Source organism: Ascaphus truei, chromosome 22 (assembly GCF_040206685.1).
Source record: "Ascaphus truei isolate aAscTru1 chromosome 22, aAscTru1.hap1, whole genome shotgun sequence".
NCBI classification, from domain to species: Eukaryota; Metazoa; Chordata; class Amphibia; order Anura; family Ascaphidae; genus Ascaphus; species Ascaphus truei.
In genome coordinates, this window is record NC_134504.1 from 6,804,563 (window position 1) to 6,828,707 (window position 24,145).

A 24,145-nucleotide genomic window follows, 5' to 3' on the forward strand; every position below is an offset into this window, starting at 1 on the left:
CCGCTGTATATACACACTGTGTGTCCCTCACACCTCCCCGCTGTATATACACACTGTGTGTCCCTCACACCTCCCCGCTGTATATACACACTGTGTGTCCCTCACACCTCCCCGCTGTATATACACACTGTGTGTCCCTCACACCTCCCCGCTGTATATACACACTGTGTGTCCCTCACACCTCCCCGCTGTATATACACACTGTGTGTCCCTCACACCTCCCCGCTGTATATACACAGTGTGTCCCTCACACCTCCCCGCTGTATATACACAGTGTGTGTCCCTCACACCTCCCCGCTGTATATACACAGTGTGTGTCCCTCACACCTCCCCGCTGTATATACACAGTGTGTGTCCCTCACACCTCCCCGCTGTATATACACACTGTGTCCCTCACACCTCCCCGCTGTATATATACACACTGTGTGTCCCTCACACCTCCCCGCTGTATATACACACTGTGTGTGGCCCTCACACCTCCCCGCTGTATATACACACTGTGTGTGGCCCTCACACCTCCCCGCTGTATATACACACTGTGTGTCCCTCACACCTCCCCGCTGTATATACACACTGTGTGTCCCTCACACCTCCCCGCTGTATATACACACTGTGTGTCCTTCACACCTCCCTGCTGTATATACACACTGTGTGTCCCTCACACCTCCCCGCTGTATATACACACTGTGTGTCCCTCACACCTCCCCGCTGTATATACACACTGTGTGTCCCTCACACCTCCCCGCTATATATACACACTGTGTGTCCCTCACACCTCCCCGCTGTATATACACACTGTGTGTCCCTCACACCTCCCCGCTGTATATACACACTGTGTGTCCCTCACACCTCCCCGCTGTATATACACAGTGTGTCCCTCACACCTCCCCGCTGTATATACACAGTGTGTGTCCCTCACACCTCCCCGCTGTATATACACAGTGTGTGTCCCTCACACCTCCCCGCTGTATATACACACTGTGTCCCTCACACCTCCCCGCTGTATATACACAGTGTGTGTCCCTCACACCTCCCCGCTGTATATACACAGTGTGTGTCCCTCACACCTCCCCGCTGTATATACACACTGTGTCCCTCACACCTCCCCGCTGTATATATACACACTGTGTGTCCCTCACACCTCCCCGCTGTATATACACACTGTGTGTGGCCCTCACACCTCCCCGCTGTATATACACACTGTGTGTCCCTCACACCTCCCCGCTGTATATACACACTGTGTGTCCCTCACACCTCCCCGCTGTATATACACACTGTGTGTCCCTCACACCTCCCCGCTGTATATACACACTGTGTGTCCCTCACACCTCCCCGCTGTATATACACACTGTGTGTCCCTCACACCTCCCCGCTGTATATACACACTGTGTGTCCCTCACACCTCCCCGCTGTATATACACACTGTGTGTCCCTCACACCTCCCCGCTGTATATACACACTGTGTGTCCCTCACACCTCCCCGCTGTATATACACAGTGTGTGTCCCTCACACCTCCCCGCTGTATATACACACTGTGTGTGGCTGCCTTTCTCACTGCTCTGTCACTGGAAGTTTGCAGCTGTGGCGTGAGGCCGTGGATGAGATTGTGAGACGCTCCCTCGCGCTGGGCTCCGTGCTGGGGATGCCCGATAAGGACGTCTCCATGGAATTTGCAGTGGAGGAAGCGGGTAATAGTGTTAGTCGCTGTAACCCGGCGACACCACGTCACAACGTTTTGTACCGTGAGAGATTATATGTCATGTCCGGCGACACCACGTCACAACGTTTTGTACCGTGAGAGTTTATACGTCATGCCCGGCGACACCACGTCACAACGTTTTGTACCGTGAGAGATTATATGTCATGTCCGGCGACACCACGTCACAACGTTTTGTACCGTGAGAGATTATATGTCATGTCCCCGGAGTCCAATCGCTGATCCTCAAAGGCCGATATCGGGATACAGAACATCCCTACTTTTTCCTATCTTCAATTCCTCACTTGTGTGCACAGGCACCTGTATCCTGTGCCCCGTACCGCTCAGTAACCCCGGCCCAGCCCCCGTACCGCTCAGTAACCCCGGCCCAGCCCCCGTACCGCTCAGTAACCCCGGCCCAGCCCCCGTACCGCTCAGTAACCCCGGCCCAGCCCCCGTACCGCTCAGTAACCCCGGCCCAGCCCCCGTACCGCTCAGTAACCCCGACCCAGCCCCCGTACCGCGCAGTAACCCGGCGCAGCCCCCGTACCGCGCAGTAACCCGGCGCAGCCCCCGTACCGCGCAGTAACCCGGCGCAGCCCCCGTACCGCCCAGTAACCCGGCCGAGCCCCCGTACCGCGCAGTAACCCGGCCCAGCCCCCGTACCGGTACCGCGCAGTAACCCCGGCCCAGCCCCCGTACCGCTCAGTAACCCCGGCCCAGCCCCCGTACCGCTCAGTAACCCCGGCCCAGCCCCCGTACCGCTCAGTAACCCCGGCCCAGCCCCCGTACCGCTCAGTAACCCCGGCCCAGCCCCCGTACCGCTCAGTAACCCCGGCCCAGCCCCCGTACCGCGCAGTAACCCGGCGCAGCCCCCGTACCGCGCAGTAACCCGGCGCAGCCCCCGTACCGCGCAGTAACCCGGCGCAGCCCCCGTACCGCCCAGTAACCCAGCCGAGCCCCCGTACCGCGCAGTAACCCGGCCCAGCCCCCGTAACCCCGGCCCAGCCCCCGTACCGGTACCGCGCAGTAACCCGGCCCAGCCCCCGTACCGCCCAGTAACCCGGCCCAGCCCCCGTACCGCGCAGTAACCCGGCCCAGCCCCCGTACCGCGCAGTAACCCGGCCCAGCCCCCGTACCGCGCAGTAACCCGGCCCAGCCCCCGTACCGCGCAGTAACCCGGCGCAGCCCCCGTACCGCGCAGTAACCCGGCGCAGCCCCCGTACCGCCCAGTAACCCGGCCCAGCCCCCGTACCGCCCAGTAACCCGGCCCAGCCCCCGTACCGCGCAGTAACCCGGCCCAGCCCCCGTACCGCCCAGTAACCCGGCCCAGCCCCCGTACCGCGCAGTAACCCGGCCCAGCCCCCGTACCGCGCAGTAACCCGGCCCAGCCCCCGTAACCCCGGCCCAGCCCCCGTACCGCGCAGTAACCCGGCGCAGCCCCCGTACCGCGCAGTAACCCGGCCCAGCCCCCGTCCCGCCCAGTAACCCGGCCCAGCCCCCGTACCACCCAGTAACCCGGCCCAGCCCCCGTAACCCCGGCCCAGCCCCCGTACCGCGCAGTAACCCGGCCCAGCCCCCGTACCGCCCAGTAACCCGGCCCAGCCCCCGTACCGCCCAGTAACCCGGCCCAGCCCCCGTACCGCGCAGTAACCCGGCCCAGCCCCCGTACCGCGCAGTAACCCGGCCCAGCCCCCGTACCGCGCAGTAACCCGGCCCAGCCCCCGTACCGCGCAGTAACCCGGCCCAGCCCCCGTACCGCGCAGTAACCCCGGCCCAGCCCCCGTACCGCCCAGTAAACCCGGCCCAGCCCCCGTACCGCACAGTAACCCGGCCCAGCCCCCGTACCGCGCAGTAACCTGGCCCAGCCCCCGTACCGCGCAGTAACCCGGCCCAGCCCCCGTACCGCCCAGTAACCCGGCCCAGCCCCCGTACCGCGCAGTAACCCGGCCCAGCCCCCGTACCACCCAGTAACCCCGGCCCAGCCCCCGTACCACCCAGTAACCCCGGCCCCAGCCCCCGTAACCCGGCCCAGTAACCCCGGCCCAGCCCCCGTACCGCCCAGTAACCCCGGCCCAGTAACCCCGGCCCAGCCCCAGTAACCCCGGCCCAGCCCCCGTACCGCGCAGTAACCCCGGCCCAGCCCCCGTACCGCGCAGTAACCCCGGCCCAGCCCCCGTACCGCGCAGTAACCCCGGCCCAGCCCCCGTACCGCGCAGTAACCCCGGCCCAGCCCCCGTACCGCGCAGTAACCCCGGCCCAGCCCCCGTACCGCGCAGTAACCCCGGCCCAGCCCCCGTACCGCGCAGTAACCCGGCCCAGCCCCCGTACCGCGCAGTAACCCCGGCCCAGCCCCCGTACCGCGCAGTAACCCCGGCCCAGCCCCCGTACCGCGCAGTAACCTCGGCCCAGCCCCCGTACCGCGCAGTAACCCCGGCCCAGCCCCCGTACCGCGCAGTAACCCCGGCCCAGCCCCCGTACCGCGCAGTAACCCCGGCCCAGCCCCCGTACCGCGCAGTAACCCCGGCCCAGCCCCAGTAACCCAGACCCAGCCCCCGTACCGCCCAGTAACCCCGGCCCAGCCCCCGTACCGCTCAGTAACCCCGGCCCAGCCCCCGTACCGCGCAGTAACCCCGGCCCAGCCCCAGTAACCCAGACCCAGCCCCCGTACCGCCCAGTAACCCCGGCCCAGCCCCCGTACCGCGCAGTAACCCCGGCCCAGCCCCCGTACCGCGCAGTAACCCCGGCCCAGCCCCCGTACCGCGCAGTAACCCGGCCCAGCCCCAGTAACCCGGCCCAGCCCCCGTACCGCGCAGTAACCCCGGCCCAGCCCCAGTAACCCCGGCCCAGCCCCCGTACCGCCCAGTAACCCCGGCCCAGCCCCAGTAACCCCGGCCCAGCCCCCGTACCGCCCAGTAACCCCGGCCCAGCCTCCGTACCGCCCAGTAACCCCGGCCCAGCCCCCGTACCGCCCAGTAACCCTGACCCAGCCCCCGTACCGCCCAGTAACCCCGACCCAGCCCCCGTACCGCCCAGTAACCCCGACCCAGCCCCCGTACCCCAGTATCACGGCAGAGATTGGAAAGTTCCTGATTGCCTTGTTTCTAGCAACAGATCAGAAGCGCCTGAAAGCCGGGAAGGAGGAGAAGAGAGTGGGGGGGATGAGAGAGGACAAAAGAATCCCGACAGGAAAGGAAAAAGAGGAAAAGAAGGGAGGGAAGACGGCATCGCGGGAGAAAGTTGACAAAGAGGTCAGTTGCGGGGCACGCAATCTAGAACACACAGGGAACTATTACACCGAGGTCATCGCAGGAGAGGGGGCTCATTACTTGTTACACAGCGGGTAACTATCTCCCAGCCATGGAAACCAGGCAGAGGTCGGTAATTACCGGCCAGTGGAAACGTTTGGCTGACTTTGATCCAGTATCTTACCAGAACAACGCAGCTTTACCGGAGGGAGATACAGATGTAGCTAAGCTTACGGTCTTCCATGGCGCTGCGGCGGTCGCGGCACCGGAGTATTAACGCTGCTTGGGTTCCCGTTCGGAAGTATGGCCTCCCGCAGCGCCATCACGGCAGACACGGTGTAAGGCACCGCAGACTTCCGGGGCGGCGAGTCTTGCAACGTCTGACAGCAAGCCCACCCGAGAGATTCCTTTATTTAGCAGCTCGGGGCAGGTCAGTAGTTGCAACTGCCTGGGTTTCATTAAAACGTACCACGTGACACGGAATCGGACTTTTGGCCGCGGTCATCTTGCCGTGACCATGTCGCCACCGGCGCGTGGCTTTGCCGCAGCCGCTCCGCCGCTGGTCACTCAGCCGCCGGACGCACGGTGAGTTCGCTTAAGGCGTTTTAGCGGTAAGGGATGCGGGTTAAGGATAGGAGTTTTAGGGTAAGGGGTTAAAGTTTTTAGGGTACGGAGTAGCGCTAGTATAAGGGGTTAAGGATAGGGGTTTTTAGGGTAATGTTAGGGACTGACCTTGGCGGCACAGTGGCCGGCGGCGAGATGTCCCCGCGGCGAGGTGAGTGTCGACTAAACACCGGCAGTGACTTGGCAAAATGTCCGTGACTAAATGTCCTAAGATTGAAGGTGGACAGCTGGGGGTCGGCCGTACAGCGGAGAGCTGGTACATAAGACGGCAGGAAGCTGTGGTGACAGTAGTATATGGGAAGGGTAAGGGGCACCGGGTTGCAGGGATCAGTAGTGGGAAGTGCGTATACTTGGGGATGTTACAAGCGGGTTGGGAATCGGCATGGCCTCTCACGGCCTCTCACGGCCTCTCACGGCCTCTCACGGCCTCTCACTGCCTCTCATGGCCTCTCTGTGCAGGATCGTTCCGGCAGCCGCAAGGGAAAGCGCAAAGAGGAGAAGAAATTTGTGAAGAACCCGTCTCTTCTACGAGAGAGCTCGGAGCTGTCGTCATCGGGAGAGAGCGGGGTCTTCTCTCCGGCCGACGGCCGGCCCTTCCAGGTCGATCCCATCGTGCAAGAGAAATACCAGGAGAATCTGTACACGGAGGTGTGTCCCATCGCACTGCCCCCTCGTGGTTCCTCTGGTGTCCCATCACATTGCCCCCTCGTGGTCTCTATGGTGTCCCATCGCTCTGCCCCCTCGTGGTCTCTCTGGTGTCCCATCGCACTGCCCCTCGTGGTCTCTCTGGTGTCCCATCGCACTGCCCCCTCGTGGTCTCTCTGGTGTCCCATCGCACTGCCCCCTCGTGGTTCCTCTGGTGTCCCATCGCACTGCCCCCTCGTGGTTCCTCTGGTGTCCCATCGCACTGCCCCCTCGTGGTTCCTCTGGTGTCCCATCGCACTGCCCCCTCGTGGTTCCTCTGGTGTCCCATCGCACTGCCCCCTCGTGGTTTCTCTGGTGTCCCATCGCACTGCCCCCTCGTGGTTCCTCTGGTGTCCCATCGCTCTGCCCCCTCGTGGTTTCTCTGGTGTCCCATCGCACTGCCCCCTCGTGGTCTCTCTGGTGTCCCATCGCTCTGCCCCCTCGTGGTCTCTCTGGTATCCCATCGCACTGCCCCCTCGTGGTTTCTGTGGTGTCCCATCGCACTGCCCCCTCGTGGTTTCTGTGGTGTCCCATCGCACTGCCCCCTCGTGGTTTCTGTGGTGTCCCATCGCACTGCCCCCTCGTGGTTTCTGTGGTGTCCCATCGCACTGCCCCCTCGTGATTTCTCTGGGGTCCCATCGCACTGCCCCCTCGTGGTTTCTCTGGTGTCCCATTGCACTGCCCCCTCGTGGTTTCTCTGGTGTCCCATTGCACTGCCCCCTCGTGGTTTCTCTGGTGTCCCATCGCACTGCCCCCTCGTGGTTTTTTGGGTGTCCCATCGCACTGCCCCCTCGTGGTTTCTCTGGTGTCCCATCGCACTGCCCCCTCGTGGTTTCTCTGGTGTCCCATCGCACTGCCCCCTCGTGGTTTTTTGGATGTCCCATCGCTCTGCCCCCTCGTGGTTTTTTTGGTGTCCCATCGCACTGCCCCCTCGTGGTTCCTCTGGTGTCCCATCGCACTGCCCCCTCGTGGTTCCTCTGGTGTCTCATCGCACTGCTCCTCGTGGTTTTTTTGGTGTCCCAGGACCCTGAGCATCATTACCTCTGAGAATAGTCCTTCAGATGATTATCCTATATCCGCACTTACAGTATATTATATTGACCCAGAGGAAGGCAGAAGACCCCAGTGGCGATCATCCACTGATCTCTCAGAAGGGAAAAGTACATTTGTTGTTATTTCATAGTTTGGATTTCTCTGTGTCCCAAATGTTTGTACTTCTGCGTTTCACCAGATCTCCTGTAGTTTAGTACATGAGAACCGGTGTGATCCCTGTACAATGACACCAGATCTTCTGTAGTTTAGTACAGCGGTGCGCAAACTGTGGGGCGCGACCCCCAGGGGGGGCGCGACACTGCCGACGGGGGGCGCGGGGTTTACAGAGGCCCCGCGCGTTTCCCGAAGGCACTTAAATTAAGTGCCGGGGGAGCTGCAGGGCCTCTGTAAACCTAACTTACCGTGGCTCCGGCGGCTTCCTCCCTGCGGCGCCATGGCAACGCGGCGTCAAAATGACGCTGCGAGGTCATGTGACGTCACGTTGCTATGGCAACGTGACGTCATTACGCCGGAGCGCGGGTAAGTTGGGGTTGGGGGGGGCGCGGGAGCGAGGGGACAGCCGTCAGGGGGGCGCAGGGAAAAAAGTTTGCGCCCCCCTGGTTTAGTACATGAGAACCGGTGTGATCCCTGTACAATGACACCAGATCTTCTGTAGTTTAGTACATGAGAACCGGTGTGATCCCTGTACAATGACACCAGATCTTCTGTAGTTTAGTACATGAGAACCGGTGTGATCCCTGTACAATGACACCAGATCTTCTGTAGTTTAGTACATGAGAACCGGTGTGATCCCTGTACAATGACACCAGATCTTCCGTAGTTTAGTACATGAGAACCGGTGTGATCCCTGTACAATGACACCAGATCTTCCGTAGTTTAGTACATGAGAACCGGTGTGATCCCTGTACAATGACACCAGATCTTCCGTAGTTTAGTAAATGAGAACCGGTGTGATCCCTGTACAATGACACCAGATCTTCTGTAGTTTAGTACATGAGAACCGGTGTGATCCCTGTACAATGACACCAGATCTTCTGTAGTTTAGTAAATGAGAACTGGTGTGATCCCTGTACAATGACACCAGATCTTCTGTAGTTTAGTACATGAGAACCGGTGTGATCCCTGTACAATGACACCAGATCTTCTGTAGTTTAGTACATGAGAACCGGTGTGATCCCTGTACAATGACACCAGATCTTCTGTAGTTTAGTAAATGAGAATCGGTGTGATCCCTGTACAATGACACCAGATCTTCTGTAGTTTAGTACATGAGAACCGGTGTGATCCCTGTACAATGACACCAGATCTTCTGTAGTTTAGTACATGAGATCTGGTGTGATCCCTGTACAATGACAGCAGATCTTCTGTAGTTTAGTACATGAGACCGTAGTTTAGTACATGAGATCCGGTGTGATCCCTGTACAATGACACCAGATCTTCTGTAGTTTAGTACATGAGAACCGGTGTGATCCCTGTACAATGACACCAGATCTTCTGTAGTTTAGTACATGAGAACCGATGTGATCCCTGTACAATGACAGCAGATGGCACAAGATGCTCCCAAAACAAAAAGGAGCTTTCACGCTCCAAAACAGTACACTGCCCTCTATGTATGTACAGTATGTACTGTGTGCCTTTATTCATTCAGTATAGTGCCCACAGCTATACTTGGCGCTTTACAAGAGAGACAGTACAGGGAATTCTAGTACAATAAGTGCAACAAAGTCTGACAATAGGAAAGGAAATCCTTGCCCCGCAGAGCTTACAATCTAAGTGGTATGTTGGGATATTTACAGAGACAGCAGGTGAGAGAATAAGGGCAGTGCTTGGCCACAATGGTTGGTACGAGTGACTGTGGGATAATAACCATGAGTCCAGGTTATTGAAACGCTTCATTTAAGAAGCGAGTGATAAGGTTTGAGTTAAAGGTGGGGAGAGAGGGTGCTTGGTGTATGCCGAGTGTGAGGTGGGGAGAGAGGGTGCTTGGTGTATGCCGAGTGTGAGGTGGGGTGAGAGGGTGCTTGGTGTATGCCGAGTGTGAGGTGGGGAGAGAGGGTGCTTGGTGTATGCCGAGTGTGAGGTGGGGAGAGAGGGTGCTTGGTGTATGCCGAGTGTGAGGGAGTCAACATGTAAAGGGCAGTGAGGGGAAAAGGTTTAACGCGAGAGAGGGCAGTTGAGCTGAAAGGCGCGGAGAGGAGACAGTTTTGGGTAGAGCGCAGGAGACGAGCGGGCGCAAAGCGAGAGTTCATGCCATTTGTGCTAAACAGCATGGATAAATATCCGGTCCGATATCCCAAGTGAGAGAACCGGGCATTTAATGACCGGGCGACGTTTCGGTTCTGCAATGTGGGACCTTTTTCGAGATGAAGCTGGGGATGCCCGATAAGGACGTCCTGGCTGAATTTGCAGTGGAGGAAGCGGGTAACCGTTACAAGATGAGAGAGGTCCCACGTGGCCGGACCGATCCGCCGATCTGTTATTAAATGACCGCCGTAAACAAGACCGCATGAGCGTTGCGGTTCTCTCATTTTGCTCGCGAGACGCTTCACGTGAGCTGCTGTTTTCATTTCAGGTCTGCAACCTTGCCCTTCCCTATTATCTCTTAGGACACGCTGCTTCCACTGCAGTCAGGGATTCTGGGTAATGACATGCAAATGATCACTTGGTGTGTTGCTCTTTACTTGTTTTCCATTGTAACATGGGACCCCTTATAAGCTTTGGGCTGCCGGATTACCCAGGTATTTCAGCACTGCGTGGGTTACAGAAGTGTAGAGCCAGTAACCTACTCACAGACAGACGGTCTCATCATTGTGAGGATGGTTGCTGGCTCTGCAACGTGATGCAGGTAAGTGGTTATAACAAGATATTTAAAGTTATGGTGGTTTAAAAAAAGAGTGATGATTTCATTCATAAGATCGAAAAAGCTGTGAGAAGGTTACTGGCTCTGTGCTTCTGTAACCCAGGCTGTGCTGAGAAGCTGTCTGTGAGTAGGTTACTGGCTCTGTGCTTCTGTAACCCAGGCTGTGCTGAAAAGCTGTCTGTGAGTAGGTTACTGGTTCTGCGCTTCTGTAACCCAGGCTGTGCTGAGAAGCTGTCTGTTAGTAGGTTACTGGCTCTGTGCTTCTGTAACCCAGGCTGTGCTGAGAAGCTGTCTGTGAGTAGGTTACTGGCTCTGTGCTTCTGTAACCCAGGCTGTGCTGAGAAGCTGTCTGTGAGTAGGTTACTGGCTCTATGCTTCTGTAACCCAGGCTGTGCTGAGAAGCTGTCTGTGAGTAGGTTACTGGTTCTGCGCTTCTGTAACCCAGGCTGTGCTGAGAAGCTGTCTGTGAGTAGGTTACTGGCTCTGAGCTTCTGTTACCCAGGCTGTGCTGAGAAGCTGTCTGTGAGTAGGTTACTGGCTCTGTGCTTCTGTAACCCAGGCCGTGCTGAGAAGCTGTCTGTGAGTAGGTTACTGGCTCTGCGCTTCTGTAACCCAGGCTGTGCTGAGAAGCTGTCTGTTAGTAGGTTACTGGCTCTGCGCTTCTGTAACCCAGGCTGTGCTGAGAAGCTGTCTGTGAGTAGGTTACTGGCTCTGCGCTTCTGTAACCCAGGCTGTGCTGAGAAGCTGTCTGTGAGTAGGTTACTGGCTCTGTGCTTCTGTAACCCAGGCTGTGCTGAGAAGCTATCTGTGAGTAGGTTACTGGTTCTGCGCTTCTGTAACCCAGGCTGTGCTGAGAAGCTGTCTGTTAGTAGGTTACTGGCTCTGCGCTTCTGTAACCCAGGCTGTGCTGAGAAGCTGTCTGTGAGTAGGTTACTGGCTCTGTGCTTCTGTAACCCAGGCCGTGCTGAGAAGCTGTCTGTGAGTAGGTTACTGGCTCTGTGCTTCTGTAACCCAGGCCGTGCTGAGAAGCTGTCTGTGAGTAGGTTACTGGCTCTGCGCTTCTGTAACCCAGGCTGTGCTGAGAAGCTGTCTGTGAGTAGGTTACTGGTTCTGCGCTTCTGTAACCCAGGCTGTGCTGAGAAGCTGTCTGTGAGTAGGTTACTGGCTCTGTTCTTCTGTAACCCAGGCTGTGCTGAGAAGCTGTATGTGAGTAGGTTACTGGCTCTGTGCTTCTGTAACCCAGGCTGTGCTGAGAAGCTGTCTGTGAGTAGGTTACTGGTTCTGCGCTTCTGTAACCCAGGCTGTGCTGAGAAGCTGTCTGTGAGTAGGTTACTGGTTCTGCGCTTCTGTAACCCAGGCTGTGCTGAGAAGCTGTCTGTGAGTAGGTTACTGGCTCTGTGCTTCTGTAACACAGGCCGTGCTGAGAAGCTGTCTGTGAGTAGGTTACTGGCTCTGCGCTTCTGTAACCCAGGCTGTGCTGAAAAGCTGTCTGTGAGTAGGTTACTGGCTCTGCGCTTCTGTAACCCAGGCTGTGCTGAGAAGCTGTCTGTGAGTAGGTTACTGGCTCTGCGCTTCTGTAACCCAGGCCGTGCTGAGAAGCTGTCTGTGAGTAGGTTACTGGCTCTGCACTTCTGTAACCCAGGCTGTGCTGAGAAGCTGTCTGTGAGTAGGTTACTGGCTCTGCGCTTCTGTAACCCAGGCTGTGCTGAGAAGCTGTCTGTGAGTAGGTTACTGGTACTGCTCTTCTGTAACCCAGGCTGTGCTGAGAAGCTGTCTGTGAGTAGGTTACTGGTTCTGCGCTTCTGTAACCCAGGCTGTGCTGAGAAGCTGTCTGTGAGTAGGTTACTGGCTCTGCGCTTCTGTAACCCAGGCTGTGCTGAGAAGCTGTCTGTGAGTAGGTTACTGGCTCTGCGCTTCTGTAACCCAGGCCGTGCTGAGAAGCTGTCTGTGAGTAGGTTACTGGCTCTGCGCTTCTGTAACCCAGGCTGTGCTGAGAAGCTGTCTGTGAGTAGGTTACTGGCTCTGCGCTTCTGTAACCCAGGCCGTGCTGAGAAGCTGTCTGTGAGTAGGTTACTGGCTCTGCACTTCTGTAACCCAGGCTGTGCTGAAAAGCTGTCTGTGAGTAGGTTACTGGCTCTGCACTTCTGTAACCCAGGCTGTGCTGAAAAGCTGTCTGTGAGTAGGTTACTGGCTCTGCACTTCTGTAACCCAGGCTATGCTGAGAAGCTGTGTAAGCCTGGGGCCATGGTGCCTCCGCCCGTGCGGAGGCTGGGAAGTAAGCGGGTGCTTTCCCTGGCCGTGGGGGGCGTGGGCGTACCTAGGGGCGTCACGGAGCTGGTTCGCCCTAACGTGATTGGCCTGTCGCGCCAAGAAATCAGTTTCAACTGATTTCTTGCGCAACGCGCGCCCCCTCCCGCACGCCGCATGGACGCGATCACTGCCTTAAAGCAGTCTGATTGCTCAGCGCACGGATGCGTCTGCACGGTCTGCGGCACCATGGCCCCGGCCTAATACGCCAGGTGGAAGCTTATAGGAGGAGTTCATGTTAAAATGGGCAAGAAGCAAAAAGTGACACTGTGCTCGTTTGCATGTCACAATCCGTAGCTGCGCTGAAGCAGTGTACGCTAAGAGATAATGGGGAAAGACAGCGTCGCAGACCTGTCCGAGACGCGAACGTGCTCACAAGCGGGGTTTTTATTGCCGGTACACTGCACGGGGGAGGGTTTTTGTCACTTGTTTTTTCTACCCACCCTAACTTATTTAATCCCAGGTGTATGGCGTCCTCCGGTCTCTGGTGCAGAATCTGGTGTCCGTCGCCGAGGGGCTGAAACCGAAGAGTGTTGGGATCGAGGAGGAGACCGAGGATTGCGCCCAGTGACCCCGACGCGGAGCCCCCAGATACGGGTGGAGTTTGTGCTCCCCCCGAATAAATGATATACGGATACCCACCTTGTGGTGACGAGACCCGTTGTCCGACTTCTTTCTTTTGGTTTGTATGCATGGGGAGGGGGGGGGGGATGGTGCAGATGAGACGAATTCAATCTGTAAAAGGTGCGTGTGTTTCCTGCAGGGGTCACCGACGCGACTTCACCACATTATACATGGGGGGGACAGACTGAATGACTGACTCCTACATCGGTGACCCGAGAGGCCTTAATACTAGACCAGGGGTGGCCAACTCCAGTCCTCAGGTCAGGTTTTGAGGATATCCCTGCTTCAGCACAGGTGGCTCAGTCCTTGACTGAGCCATCTGTGCTGAAGCAGGGATATCCTCAAAACCTGAACAGTCGGTGGCTCGTGAGGACTGGAGTTGCCCCCCCCCCCCCCCTGTACTGGACCCGCCCCCCCTGTACTGGACACACACCATTCAAAGAGACACGTTCCCCGCAGGCTCCAGTTATATTCAACATTCTACTATGGTTAGGCCTTGAATTTGTCCGAGCGCCGAATGGGGAGAGGTGTGTGACTGTACGCGAACAGGTTTATAAGGGGGGGGGGGGGGTGATGCACCTAGGACAGGGACCAGAGCTAGCCTACTAATAACCACACACCTTTACTAACTAGTTTGCAGGACACCTCAGGTAAAAGGTATGTGACTCTAACCACTGCGGGGATCCGGCTCCACCCCGGGCTGGGTTTTGAGAACGTTTTTGGGTTCTTCTTTTGCTCACGAGCTCCTCGGACGGAGACCCAGGTGAGATACACATGCAGTGACTGGAAGACGGGGAAGTATCCAGCCTACGGGGGCTGGAAGATTCTGCTGACTGCCTCTTCTCCGTTGTATCGCCCTCTGGCCTCCGCTTGTCTGGACCTGTAACCTGGCTCCCGTCTGCACGTTTCATGTTGGCTTAATAAAAAGGGTAGCACAACCAACAGAGAGCAGTTTATTCTGTGTTCATACCTATGCTATACTGCATGGCAGGTGCTATGAAATAAGGAAATCCCATCCGGCGAAGTAGTGACACATTCTCTGGATTTGGCAGTAAGAACAGGATAGACCAGTCCACCCAGCTGGATACAGCTGAAACCTTCCACCCATCACTGAAGGTAAACTGGTAATGAGGTCACTTTCGATGCCCTGCCCTGACTATTGTCCTGAGACATGGGAGAAGGATCACACCGATGCAAAGGCTGTATACAGTGATATCGAGTATTCGCATCGCAACCGTCCATGTCAACAAGCCCACACGCTTGGCCTCTGTGTAGCCGAAGGGGCAGTCCTGCTTCACTTCTACAAGGCACTAACGAAACCCCAACGCGTTGCGCGTTCCCACACAGGACTTGTGGCGAGCACCATAAGTGTGTTATCCAAGGTCACAGGGACAATGCAACAAACTGCGTCACTAACACAAACACGCTGTCACACGGCAAGCTCCTGTCCTTGTTCTTGACTCCCCTCCCCTTGTAAGTTTACCGGAAGACTCAGCCCTGCAGGAGTTAAATGTGTGTGTGCTGAATTCCTGAGTCAGACCAGACAGACCGGCTGAGTAAGTTCCAGGCAGTAACAGAGACCGCAGAGAAAGGAGCACAGTGTGACAGACGCACAGAGTGATAGAGACACACACCGACACAGTGACAGGAACACACAAAGTGACAGAGACAGACACACACACAACTAGGCAGACAAACACTGATACACAATCATAGACAATGAGACTCACAAGTGTATATATAGAAATATGCAACACGACACATCCTGAATAACACAGCACCTATAACAGCAGCTACAACCCTGTATACGAAACAAGCGATACACACTTATCGATATATTTTTACACATTATTTGTACGTACATACATTCATCAACCAGCCTTTGTATAGTCACATACAGTGTATACGGACACACACGAAGCTCCCTGAATACGGCGGATGGATTTGTTACACAGCTGCTGTCCAGTTTGAAGAACACTGAAGACCTTCTGGTAGGACAGGCCTAATTTGGATCTGTATTTTTTGGGGAGGGGTGGGGGGAGGAGGGGAGTCTCGTTAGGAGTGGTGTGTACCCTCTGTGTTCTGCGTCTCTCTGTACCCCCTTATTCACTAGAGTGCATCAGTGCCAGTCTGCATTTATGCACGGGAAACTTTAATTCAAGTCACTCAATGGGAGTCCCCGTGTGTTAACGCCTGTTCCGTACGAACACACTGCAGCGAATGACCCTATAGGACCTATAGTATAGGTGCCCCCGAGTTTCTGACTCAGCTGTTTCCATACGGTTACTTAGTACGGCTGCATTGATTGTGTTTTGACCTGTGTGCTGTATTCGCTCTCAGCATTATCTGCTGTTCTTCTGCGTGTCCGTGGCAGACGATGTGACACATTGTTGCGGAGTTTGGCGACTTTTAAACGCGTTGGGGGTGGTCTCTGCCCCAACTCATTTCTCAAGGTCACTGCAGCCCTTTCAGCCTTGGCTGCTGCTCCGCGCCTTATCTTCCAGCGGCTCCAGTCTAACGCCATTCATTAGTCAGTGTATTGAATGTAATAAACATATCTGCTTCTTACACCGCTGGCTGGGAGCCTAAATAATCCACAACCATCTGTGCTAATCTGCTTTGCTCATTTGATCTACTTAACCCTGTCAGTGCTGGGGGTATTTGGTTTTCATCTTTTTTTAATTATTTTTTTTTTTTAAACTTGATCACAATTGTCTGTGCCCTAGTGTTATATGGAGGGGAACGTCTTGCTCTGAAGTAGCTTTATACTGAGGGGATTAACCACACAATATTGCTATGTATGTATGTAACGCCATCCATGTACACCGCGCGTCACGGCAGTAATACAAGGGACATAATAATATAACACGTAAGGGGAATAAGCGCTTCACACATAAAAGTAGCATTAGGAGGTGGTCTGTCCCGAAGAGCTTACAATCTAAGTGGTGAGAATTTAGAGAGACAGCAGGAGGGTGTTCTGGTAAGTGCACCTGCGATGTGTAGTACCTGTCCGTCGCAGTCTTAGGTCGCGGGCATGGTCAGTGCTTAGGCGCTGACCCGCGCTCACGCTTGGCAGTGAGCCCCTGCAGCCGCAATGAGAGCGGCTTCAGCAGGGGCTCGCGCACGCTCCCGCAGGCGTGCGGAAGCGTAACCGGCACATTTTTTTTAAAGTGTAAGCTCTCACGGGAGCGCAGGGACGGTCACGGGATCGCAGGGAAGGGCACGTGAGCAGTTCGCCCAATTAGGGCGAACCAGCTCCGTGACATCACTGGCCCGCCCACCGACACGCCCCCGGATGGCGCGCGGACTAAGGCCAGGGAAAGCACCCGCTTTCCCTCGGCCTCCGTGCGCCTCCGCACGGCTGAAGTCTCTATGGACTCAGCCTTAGAGGCCGCATGCTAACCTGTGCTGGGGTTTTCTTGTGTTCGAGATTAAGCAGAATAGGAGAGAAGAAAGCAGATGTAAATAAAAATAAATACAAAATGCAGCAACTGATTGTTTCCTAAGATACAGCGAAGGAATAATGAGGTGAAGTTTCACATTGTATCCCAACATCTGGCCTGGATTACACACACACCACACCACACCACACCATACCACCCCTGTGATTACGTCATAGGTACATACACACCTGTGCTAACCCTATTCCTATTTATTTTACAGAAATCTCAAGACTGATCACAGAAGGACCCGAGTTCCGCGGGTTGGTCTCCCACTGTCGGTTCTCCGGTCGCTCTCCTGCAAGTTGCAATCATGACGACCTTGCGTCGTCAGGTGAAGAACATGGTACACAATTACACCGAGGCGGAGGTCAAGGTGCGAGAGGCCACCTCTAACGACCCTTGGGGTCCCTCAACATCCTTGATGTCGGAAGTTTCCCAAATGACCTACAATGCCGAAGCTTTCCCCGAGGTGATGATAATGGTCTGGAGGAGACTGAACGACAGCGGTAAGAACTGGCGCCACGTGTACAAAGCTCTGACACTTCTGGATTACCTGATCAAAACTGGCTCTAACAAGGTGGCACACGAATGCCAGGAGAACCTCATCACCGTGCAGACCCTCAAGGACTTCCAGTTTGTGGACCGTGAGGGGAAGGACCAGGGCATCAATGTGCGGGAGAAGGCCAAACAGATTGTCTCCCTGCTGAAAGACGGGGAACGACTGAAACAGGAGAGAGCTCAAGCTCAGAACACCAGGAGGAGGTTGTCCCAGGGGACCACTGCCCTCAGCAGCAACCAGAAGCTCAGCTACATCCCAGGTACCTTCCCTCTATGCCCAAGTCATGAGCGTCTGTTTTTTTTAATCAGATCACATATACACTGCCGGTATCTCAGGTTATCTCCATAAAAAAACCATCTGTTGTCTCTTGTGTTTTAGCTTCTACCTCCTCATCTTCCCAGCTTTCCCCAGACCTGGAACAAGCCAGACCTCAGAGCAGCGGGGAGGAAGAGCTTCAGTTACAGCTCGCACTAGCCATGAGCAAAGAGGATGCTGAGAAGGTGAGGTTGCTGCCGTCCCTGCGGACACACGTGAAACAGACTACATCCATTCTTTCTCGCGGTTGTGATCTTCACACAGATACTTGCAAATGACCCAACAATATGTACACTCCATTATCATGTGGTCTTCGGGGAACTTCCTCCCAAATTACACCTGTTGTTCCATATAATCACTATCAAGGTGGCTCCAGGAATAATATTCAGTGATCTCTTCATTGCACACAACATATCCAGTGTTAGAATGAATGTGTACATGGAGTCAGGTGTGTACATTAGGAGGCAGCTGTGTACATTAGGAGGCAGCTGTGTACATGAGGGGGCAGCTCTGTACATGGGGCCAGGTGTGTACATTTATTTATTTATTTATAAAATGTTTTACCTGGAAGTAATACATTGAGAATTACCTCTCGTTTTCAAGTATGTCCTGGGCATAGTTAATATGACAAATAATACATGGTTACAAATACAGTTACATAAATGAACAGGGTATACATTATATACAAGACATTGCATGCACAGTTAGAGATAATATATAATATAGGCGTATGTAACAGTTACAGACCAGATTAAAATGTGAGACAGCCTTAGTTTTGAAAGAACTTAAACTGGTGTTGGATGTGAGAGTCTCCGGTAGGTTGTTCCAGTTTTGGGGTGCACGGTAAGAGAAGGAGGAGCGGCCGGATACTTTGTTGAGCTTTGGGACCATGAACAGTCTTTTGGAGTCAGATCTCAGGTGATAGGTGCTGCATGTGGTAGGGGTGAGGAGCTTGTTCAGGTAGCTGGGTAGCTTGCCCAGAAAGTATTTGAAGTCAAGACAGGAAAGGTGAACTTTGCGCCTAGACTCGAGTGATGACCAATCTACATGGGGCCAGGTGTGTACATGGGGCCAGGTGTGAACATGGGGGGGGGGGGCAGCTGTGTACATGGGGGCATGTGTGTACAAGGAGGCAGGCAGATGGAATGGCTGGAACTCTCATTTAATCACATGGATTGCCTGGGGACAGATGTACATGTGCTATGAGTTTGGTAACATCATTTGACGGTTATTTTCTTGTCTGAGGAAGGGGCCGTGTACCTGAAACGTTACGCCGACTCTACCTTTTGCCATGAAGCAAACTCCAGCAATTATATTGCAAACACTACTTGTGCGCCTCCACCTTTCCAGTCTTTCTTTAATCATCTCTCCATTGTTCTCAGAAGCAGGCGGTCCCTTCGGCCCCGGACGCAGATGACGAGTTGCAGCTCCAAACTGCCCTGAGCCTCAGTAAAGAAGAACACGAAAAGGTATTTACCGTATACTAAACATTTTCTGTCTTGGGCTCCCAACATCCTTTGAATTCACATTGCGACTTCTCTTCTCGATGTAAGGATGCCAGATGGCTTCTCCAAAAGTACTCGACACAATGGTGAAATATGTGACACGCTCGAGACACACACACACACACACACACACCCTCTCGCCTCTCTCTGCTCCATGCTGTTTCTTCCTCTCTTTGGTCCCACCCCCCAGTCTCCTGACACCTCCTCCTGATTGGATGCTGCTGGGTAATGCAGCCAATCAGGATGGAGGAAGCTGCCCAGCCCCCTACCCACAGCCCAGCTCTCTCCCTGCTCAAGGAAATCCTGCGGCTCCCCCCAAGCCGGTCAGGTCACTGGTCACTATGTCCAGAGAGGTAATGCCGGTACACACATCCAGTATTGCCTCAAACTTGTTCCTGGACAGAGTGTCCAAATACAGGACAGTCTGGTCCAATACTGGACACCAGGCGACCCATCTCGATGTCCTTGTGGTGGCGGATATTCTCTTTAATCTCCGCCACGGACAACCGGGCAACATAAAATCAAGCTTTTTCGGCCCAGGGGCCTGTGTCTTGCTGTTCGTGCCTTGTGCATTACACAAATTGTTATTTATGATCCCGTAGGCCACGCACATGTGCCACGCACCCCACGCTGTTGGCTATATCAGTGTTTTGTTTCTCTCGATGCGGTGACAGAAATACAAAAGACACAGTACACAATAGGCAGTGTAGGACCTGCTGATAAGGGTCGGACTTTGACGTGGTGTAGGCCTTGAAATGTTTTGGCCAAAGGGTTGAACTAAATGACCCCGTACTCATGAGAAGAAAAAACCTAGAAATGAACTAAATAGTTAGTCCCATTGGACGTGCATTTGGGGCTTCTCTGTTTTGTTGACTCCAATTGTCACATATAAATATATACATATATAATACTGTGGGTCTGGGTTTTGTGCTTGTTAAGATTGTGCGCGTCTAATTGTATGTATGACTACAGGAAATGAGGTCCTTACAAGGTGAAACATCGCTGATCAAGGATCTGGACCTGTGTTACCCACCAGAGGAGCAAGAGCAGAGGAATATGGTCCCGAAAAGTGAGGTACATTGGTCCAGTTCTTCAGATATAATGGGAGCCAAGCTAAGGTGTGGTGTAGTACTCCAAAAATTGCACCTCCAAAAACCACATTGATATGGGATGAAATGACAGGGGTCCAGGTGGGGAAGTTACGAGTGCAGGGAGGACAGATTGGAAATTGGAGGAGAATAGTTTCCATGTGGAAGACTTTGGTGGTGAATAGCTAGAGATCATGACCTTGTAGGAGAGGACGTCAGTGCCGGGACGTAAGGATATTTTGAGTTTGTTACCAACGGGTCATGTTTATAATTGAAAATAATCATTTTTGTTACCTTTTTTTCCCCTGTAGACCCATATCTTGGAACTAGAGGATATATTTGGCCCATGTCCGATCCCTTCTCAGTCGTCCTCTTCGAACATCTGGGATGGGCATCTTGTTGGCTCTTTGCCTCCTCTGAATACAGGCCCGTCTGCATTGGCTTCACATGGGTCCTTGTTCTCTGCTTGGGGACCAACAAGTAAGTGTCTGCATCAGGCGTGGCCAACTCCCGTCCTCAAAGGGCCACCAGCAGATCAGGTTTTCAGGATATCCCTGCGTCAGCACAGGTGGCTTGGTCATTCTGACTGAGCCACTGGTTGAGCTACCTGAGCTGAAGCAGGGAAATTCGGATGACCTGTTGGTGGCCCTTGGGGGCTGGAGTTGGCCAGCTCTGGGCTACATGCTGCAATTGTTGCCAACATATACGCTAATCAGAGTCCTGCAATGTGACCCTCACATTCCCACTCGGGGCACCTATGCACCCTGATGGAGGCCCAAGCACATACTAGAAACGTTTTAATAGTAAGAATGGTTATAACATACGGTATGTATGGACCTCTCGAAAACAAAACTGTATCCCATAGCAAACCTATTCACCCACTCTCACACCTCCCTCTCCCTGTCTGTAACCATAACCCCGCTCTCCACCATCCAAGACATTCCTTTTCCCAAGCACCAACCACAAACGACGAGCTCGAAGACAGATTCACCAGAGGACGTCTTGGATTCTCTACTGACACCATCTCCTCATTTTAGATCAAAATCACCATGCGGGTCCTTCACTTGCATGGGGTCCAATTCCTTGTCCCGCCCCTCAGCTCAAAGAGAACCACTTGAGCCAAAGCATAATATTCAGCAGCGAAACAGACTGGAAGGGAGCCCCAGATGTGTTGAAGACTGTTCCTGATCCTTGGGGGGGGACAGGAGGTAAGTCTTCTCGGGGTCTACACAGAGAACAAGCTTTTTCTGCCCAAACTCTTCCCTGGCTGGGGTGCTGGTGAAATCATGGATTACTGGCATCTCTGGTAGAGTGTAAAAACTCACAATTAGGATTTGTTACATGTACACAAAAGGACACACACAGTACAAATAAAGCCACTGATTAATGACCACATCCTCTACAATGAGCAAATCTACTCCAACCTCAAGTGGCCCTACCAGCTTATAAAACACGTCAATAAAGTTGTGTTGGGTCAAGACATCATCACAGCCTATGACACTCACCAGACAACACTTTCTGCTGTGGCTTTGCCAGTTCTGTGCCTCTTCCATGGCTTCTCATTGTCCTAACTTTGGTGAGGTAGGGAATGACTAATTATAAATAGTTAGGACCGTGTTTGGCGCACTGTGACAATCGCGAGAACTGTGGACGTTCCCCGATTAAGATTTCACTCAATAACTGTCATTTCCACCCCCCCCCCACTGTGATCACCTAGGTCTTGCTGATTCCACCTTTGATATCTTCACCCAGCCTCTTCTGCCGGCCTCTAAAGATTCCCAATCCACGTCCCTCTTCAAGTTGGAAAGTCCCCTGGGTAAGATGTCCTGTGCCAATGTTACACGGGCACCGTCCTCGTGCGTGACATCGTGTCTCGGGCTGACCACTGTATGTTGCTGGTTCCAATACAATTTCTTTCTGCCACAGACCAAGAACTGTTTGGCGATTCTGTCCCCAGAACAAAGCCAAGTCCCTCAGATGCTCTTGATTTAACCGGACTTGAAGAATCCCTTAATGAACCCAAGACCCGGTCTCGCTGCAACACTCCGGAGTCATTTCTGGACCCCACAGCTCTGTCACTGGTAAACCTCGATGCGCTGATCTCCGCCCCAGGTCTAACGGTTAAGAACAAAAACCCCTTCCTTTCTGGTGAGTTCCTGGGACTCGGTACGAGGCTTCTATTGGCGACAGTCGATATTGTGGGGTCGTTAGGCTGTTAATGAGAGATTCTGCTGAATTTGTAATCGCGTGGAGGGAGAGGAACCGTTACCTCATGCAGAAACGATTGTAATATCTACTTTGTATTTTGGAAAAGGTATTAGTCCATTCGCTGTGCATTTGGACTCCTCTTAAGATATCGTAACCACATTTTACATGATCGTTCCTGAGATCGAGGAGCAGCTTGTTGTTGTCTATATTTGGATACAAGAGGATACATTCTGTTTTTAATGCTATGAGTTATTACAATGTTTCAAGCAAGTCAGCCACTGAGTGTTGTAACTGGTAGGCTACGTATCTGGCACATGACATCATTCTGGTGACATCATAATGCACATAGCCTGGTGGCAGATAAGGAGAGTCAGATGGCTATACAGATTACACAGAAAGCAGACGAAGACAGAGAGGAAGTCAGTTGGCACGTGGGGGGAAAGTAAGAGTGCTGGAGAAGGAGAGAGAAGCGGGAATAATTGGGGACTTCATCAGGTATTAAATGAAAGTAATGGGAAGGAGGGAGATGAGAGGGGGAGAGAGGATGGGGTAGGGGGTGAGAGGGGTAGGGGAGTGAGGGTGGTTTCTTAGAATTCTCGGTTACTTTCAGCCATGAACATATATTTGCTTTCAGTACAGTACTTGTTTATGGTATAAAGAGCATGGCCGCTGAAAGGAGGGGAGGGAGCCAGGACAACTGTCCTGGGAGGTCCACACCAGCCTATTGTTGAGGTACAGAGGGCACGCACCGGCACGCTCGATAAAGCGGGTATTAATTCCCACCCTCTTTCTGCTCTTCTTCCCTTCAGGGCTCAGCGTGCCATCTGCAACCAACCCATTCCAACTTGGGGACAACAAGCCCTCTCTCAACCAAATGTGGGCCAATTCTTCTGCGTCGGGCGCCGCAGGAGCACCGATGATCTCAATGCGAAATGTTTCTCCAGTGCCAGGCGTCCCCATGGGACCAGGACCAAGCACATTACGGGCTCTCTCTCCAGTACCTGGCTTCATCATGCCACCCAGCACCTCACTCCTGCTACCTCTCCATAGCGCGTCTCCTGTATTGGGCCTCCAGTCTGCAGTGAGTTCCTCATACAGTCAGGGGGCGGTCCTAAACCAACTGCCTGCCAGCTTCTACCCGCCATTACTGCCTGTCTCCAACCCAACATCCCACTCCTCTTTGCCGGCCGTGAACAATCCCTTTCTCTAATCGGGTGGAGCGGCGAAGGAGTCTGGAGCAACGAGCTCTGGCAGCTCCTACGTGGAGACTCTTTGGAATAACCGGGCTTCTCGATGTATTTCAGGCAGTCCTCGCTATCCAACGTTTCACTTTACAACGAATGGCATGTCCAACGCTTTACAATGCCACCCTATGGACTGTTATCTGAAGCCGGAATGCGTTATCCAACGCTCACCGCCACTGATTAACACGGGACTCACTTTACAACGGTTTCACTATCCCACGCTAATTCCAGAACGGATTCCGCTGGATAACCCAGGACCGCCTGTATATACATTATGAGCGCACATTATTACAGACAGAGAAATATTTAACCAATATCTGTGGAATTAAAACTTACACTCCCCCAAAAACCCTCCCAACAATGTTCTTTCACAAAAAAATGGACAGTTTTAAGTCTTGCTTACAGATGTGAGATTAAAACCTTCTCCAGTTAAGTGGGCCTTGGTATTTCTTTTAACGAGTAGTCATTAGGACTCCGCTGTGTAGGACTGAACGAGCTGGGCCCGCAGGATATCGAGGTGCAGCACTCTCCTGGATAATTGCTTTTAGCACGGGGTCACTAATATTATGGCAGAGTCCTAGCACGCATTATCCAACTGGCCCTTCCTTAGTAATTAGCCCAGCGCGTCGATATATCAATTAGATCAGGCTGATGCCCGACAGGAGCACACATTTTTTTTTTAAAAC

General features: G+C 53.9%; 2 protein-coding genes across 5 annotated transcripts in view; both read left to right on the forward strand.

Annotated features, from left to right (window-relative positions):
- Positions 1-13,130, forward strand: part of MYCBPAP (MYCBP associated protein) — a 25,303-nt gene extending 12,173 nt beyond the window's left edge. The window contains exons 16-19 of one of the 2 annotated variants that reach the window (XM_075579818.1): positions 1,574-1,689; positions 4,806-4,948; positions 6,029-6,217; positions 12,937-13,130. In XM_075579818.1, coding sequence (XP_075435933.1) covers positions 1,574-1,689; positions 4,806-4,948; positions 6,029-6,217; positions 12,937-13,044 — 556 coding nt within the window. In that variant the 3' untranslated portion in view covers positions 13,045-13,130. The remainder of the gene's footprint in view (positions 1-1,573; positions 1,690-4,805; positions 4,949-6,028; positions 6,218-12,936) is intronic. The other variant, XM_075579819.1, reaches the window with a different exon arrangement.
- Positions 13,131-13,870: 740 nt separating this feature from the next.
- Positions 13,871-23,892, forward strand: EPN3 (epsin 3). 3 transcript variants are annotated; one of them, XM_075579822.1, is made up of 10 exons: positions 13,871-14,213; positions 16,761-17,358; positions 17,478-17,599; positions 18,797-18,883; positions 19,892-19,993; positions 20,319-20,487; positions 21,045-21,215; positions 21,725-21,823; positions 21,934-22,155; positions 23,025-23,892. In XM_075579822.1, exons 2-10 carry the CDS (start codon positions 16,851-16,853, stop codon positions 23,423-23,425), a joined length of 1,881 nt encoding a protein of 626 aa, XP_075435937.1. In that variant the 5' UTR covers positions 13,871-14,213; positions 16,761-16,850; the 3' UTR covers positions 23,426-23,892. The 3 variants fall into 3 exon arrangements, with proteins under 3 accessions (XP_075435937.1, XP_075435938.1, XP_075435936.1); XM_075579823.1 differs by lacking the exon at positions 13,871-14,213 and adding an exon at positions 14,280-15,088 and having other exon boundaries at positions 18,800-18,883; XM_075579821.1 differs by lacking the exon at positions 13,871-14,213 and adding an exon at positions 14,281-15,088.
- Positions 23,893-24,145: the final 253 nt, after the last annotated feature.

Coding starts and splice junctions, on each gene's coding strand:
- EPN3 (XM_075579822.1), top strand. CDS start 16,851: ATGACGACCTTGCGTCGTCAGGTGAAGAACATGGTACACAATTACACC. Junction 17,359..17,477: donor GAAGCTCAGCTACATCCCAG/GTACCTTCCCTC, acceptor CTTGTGTTTTAG/CTTCTACCTCCTCATCTTCC. Junction 17,600..18,796: donor GCAAAGAGGATGCTGAGAAG/GTGAGGTTGCTG, acceptor CATTGTTCTCAG/AAGCAGGCGGTCCCTTCGGC.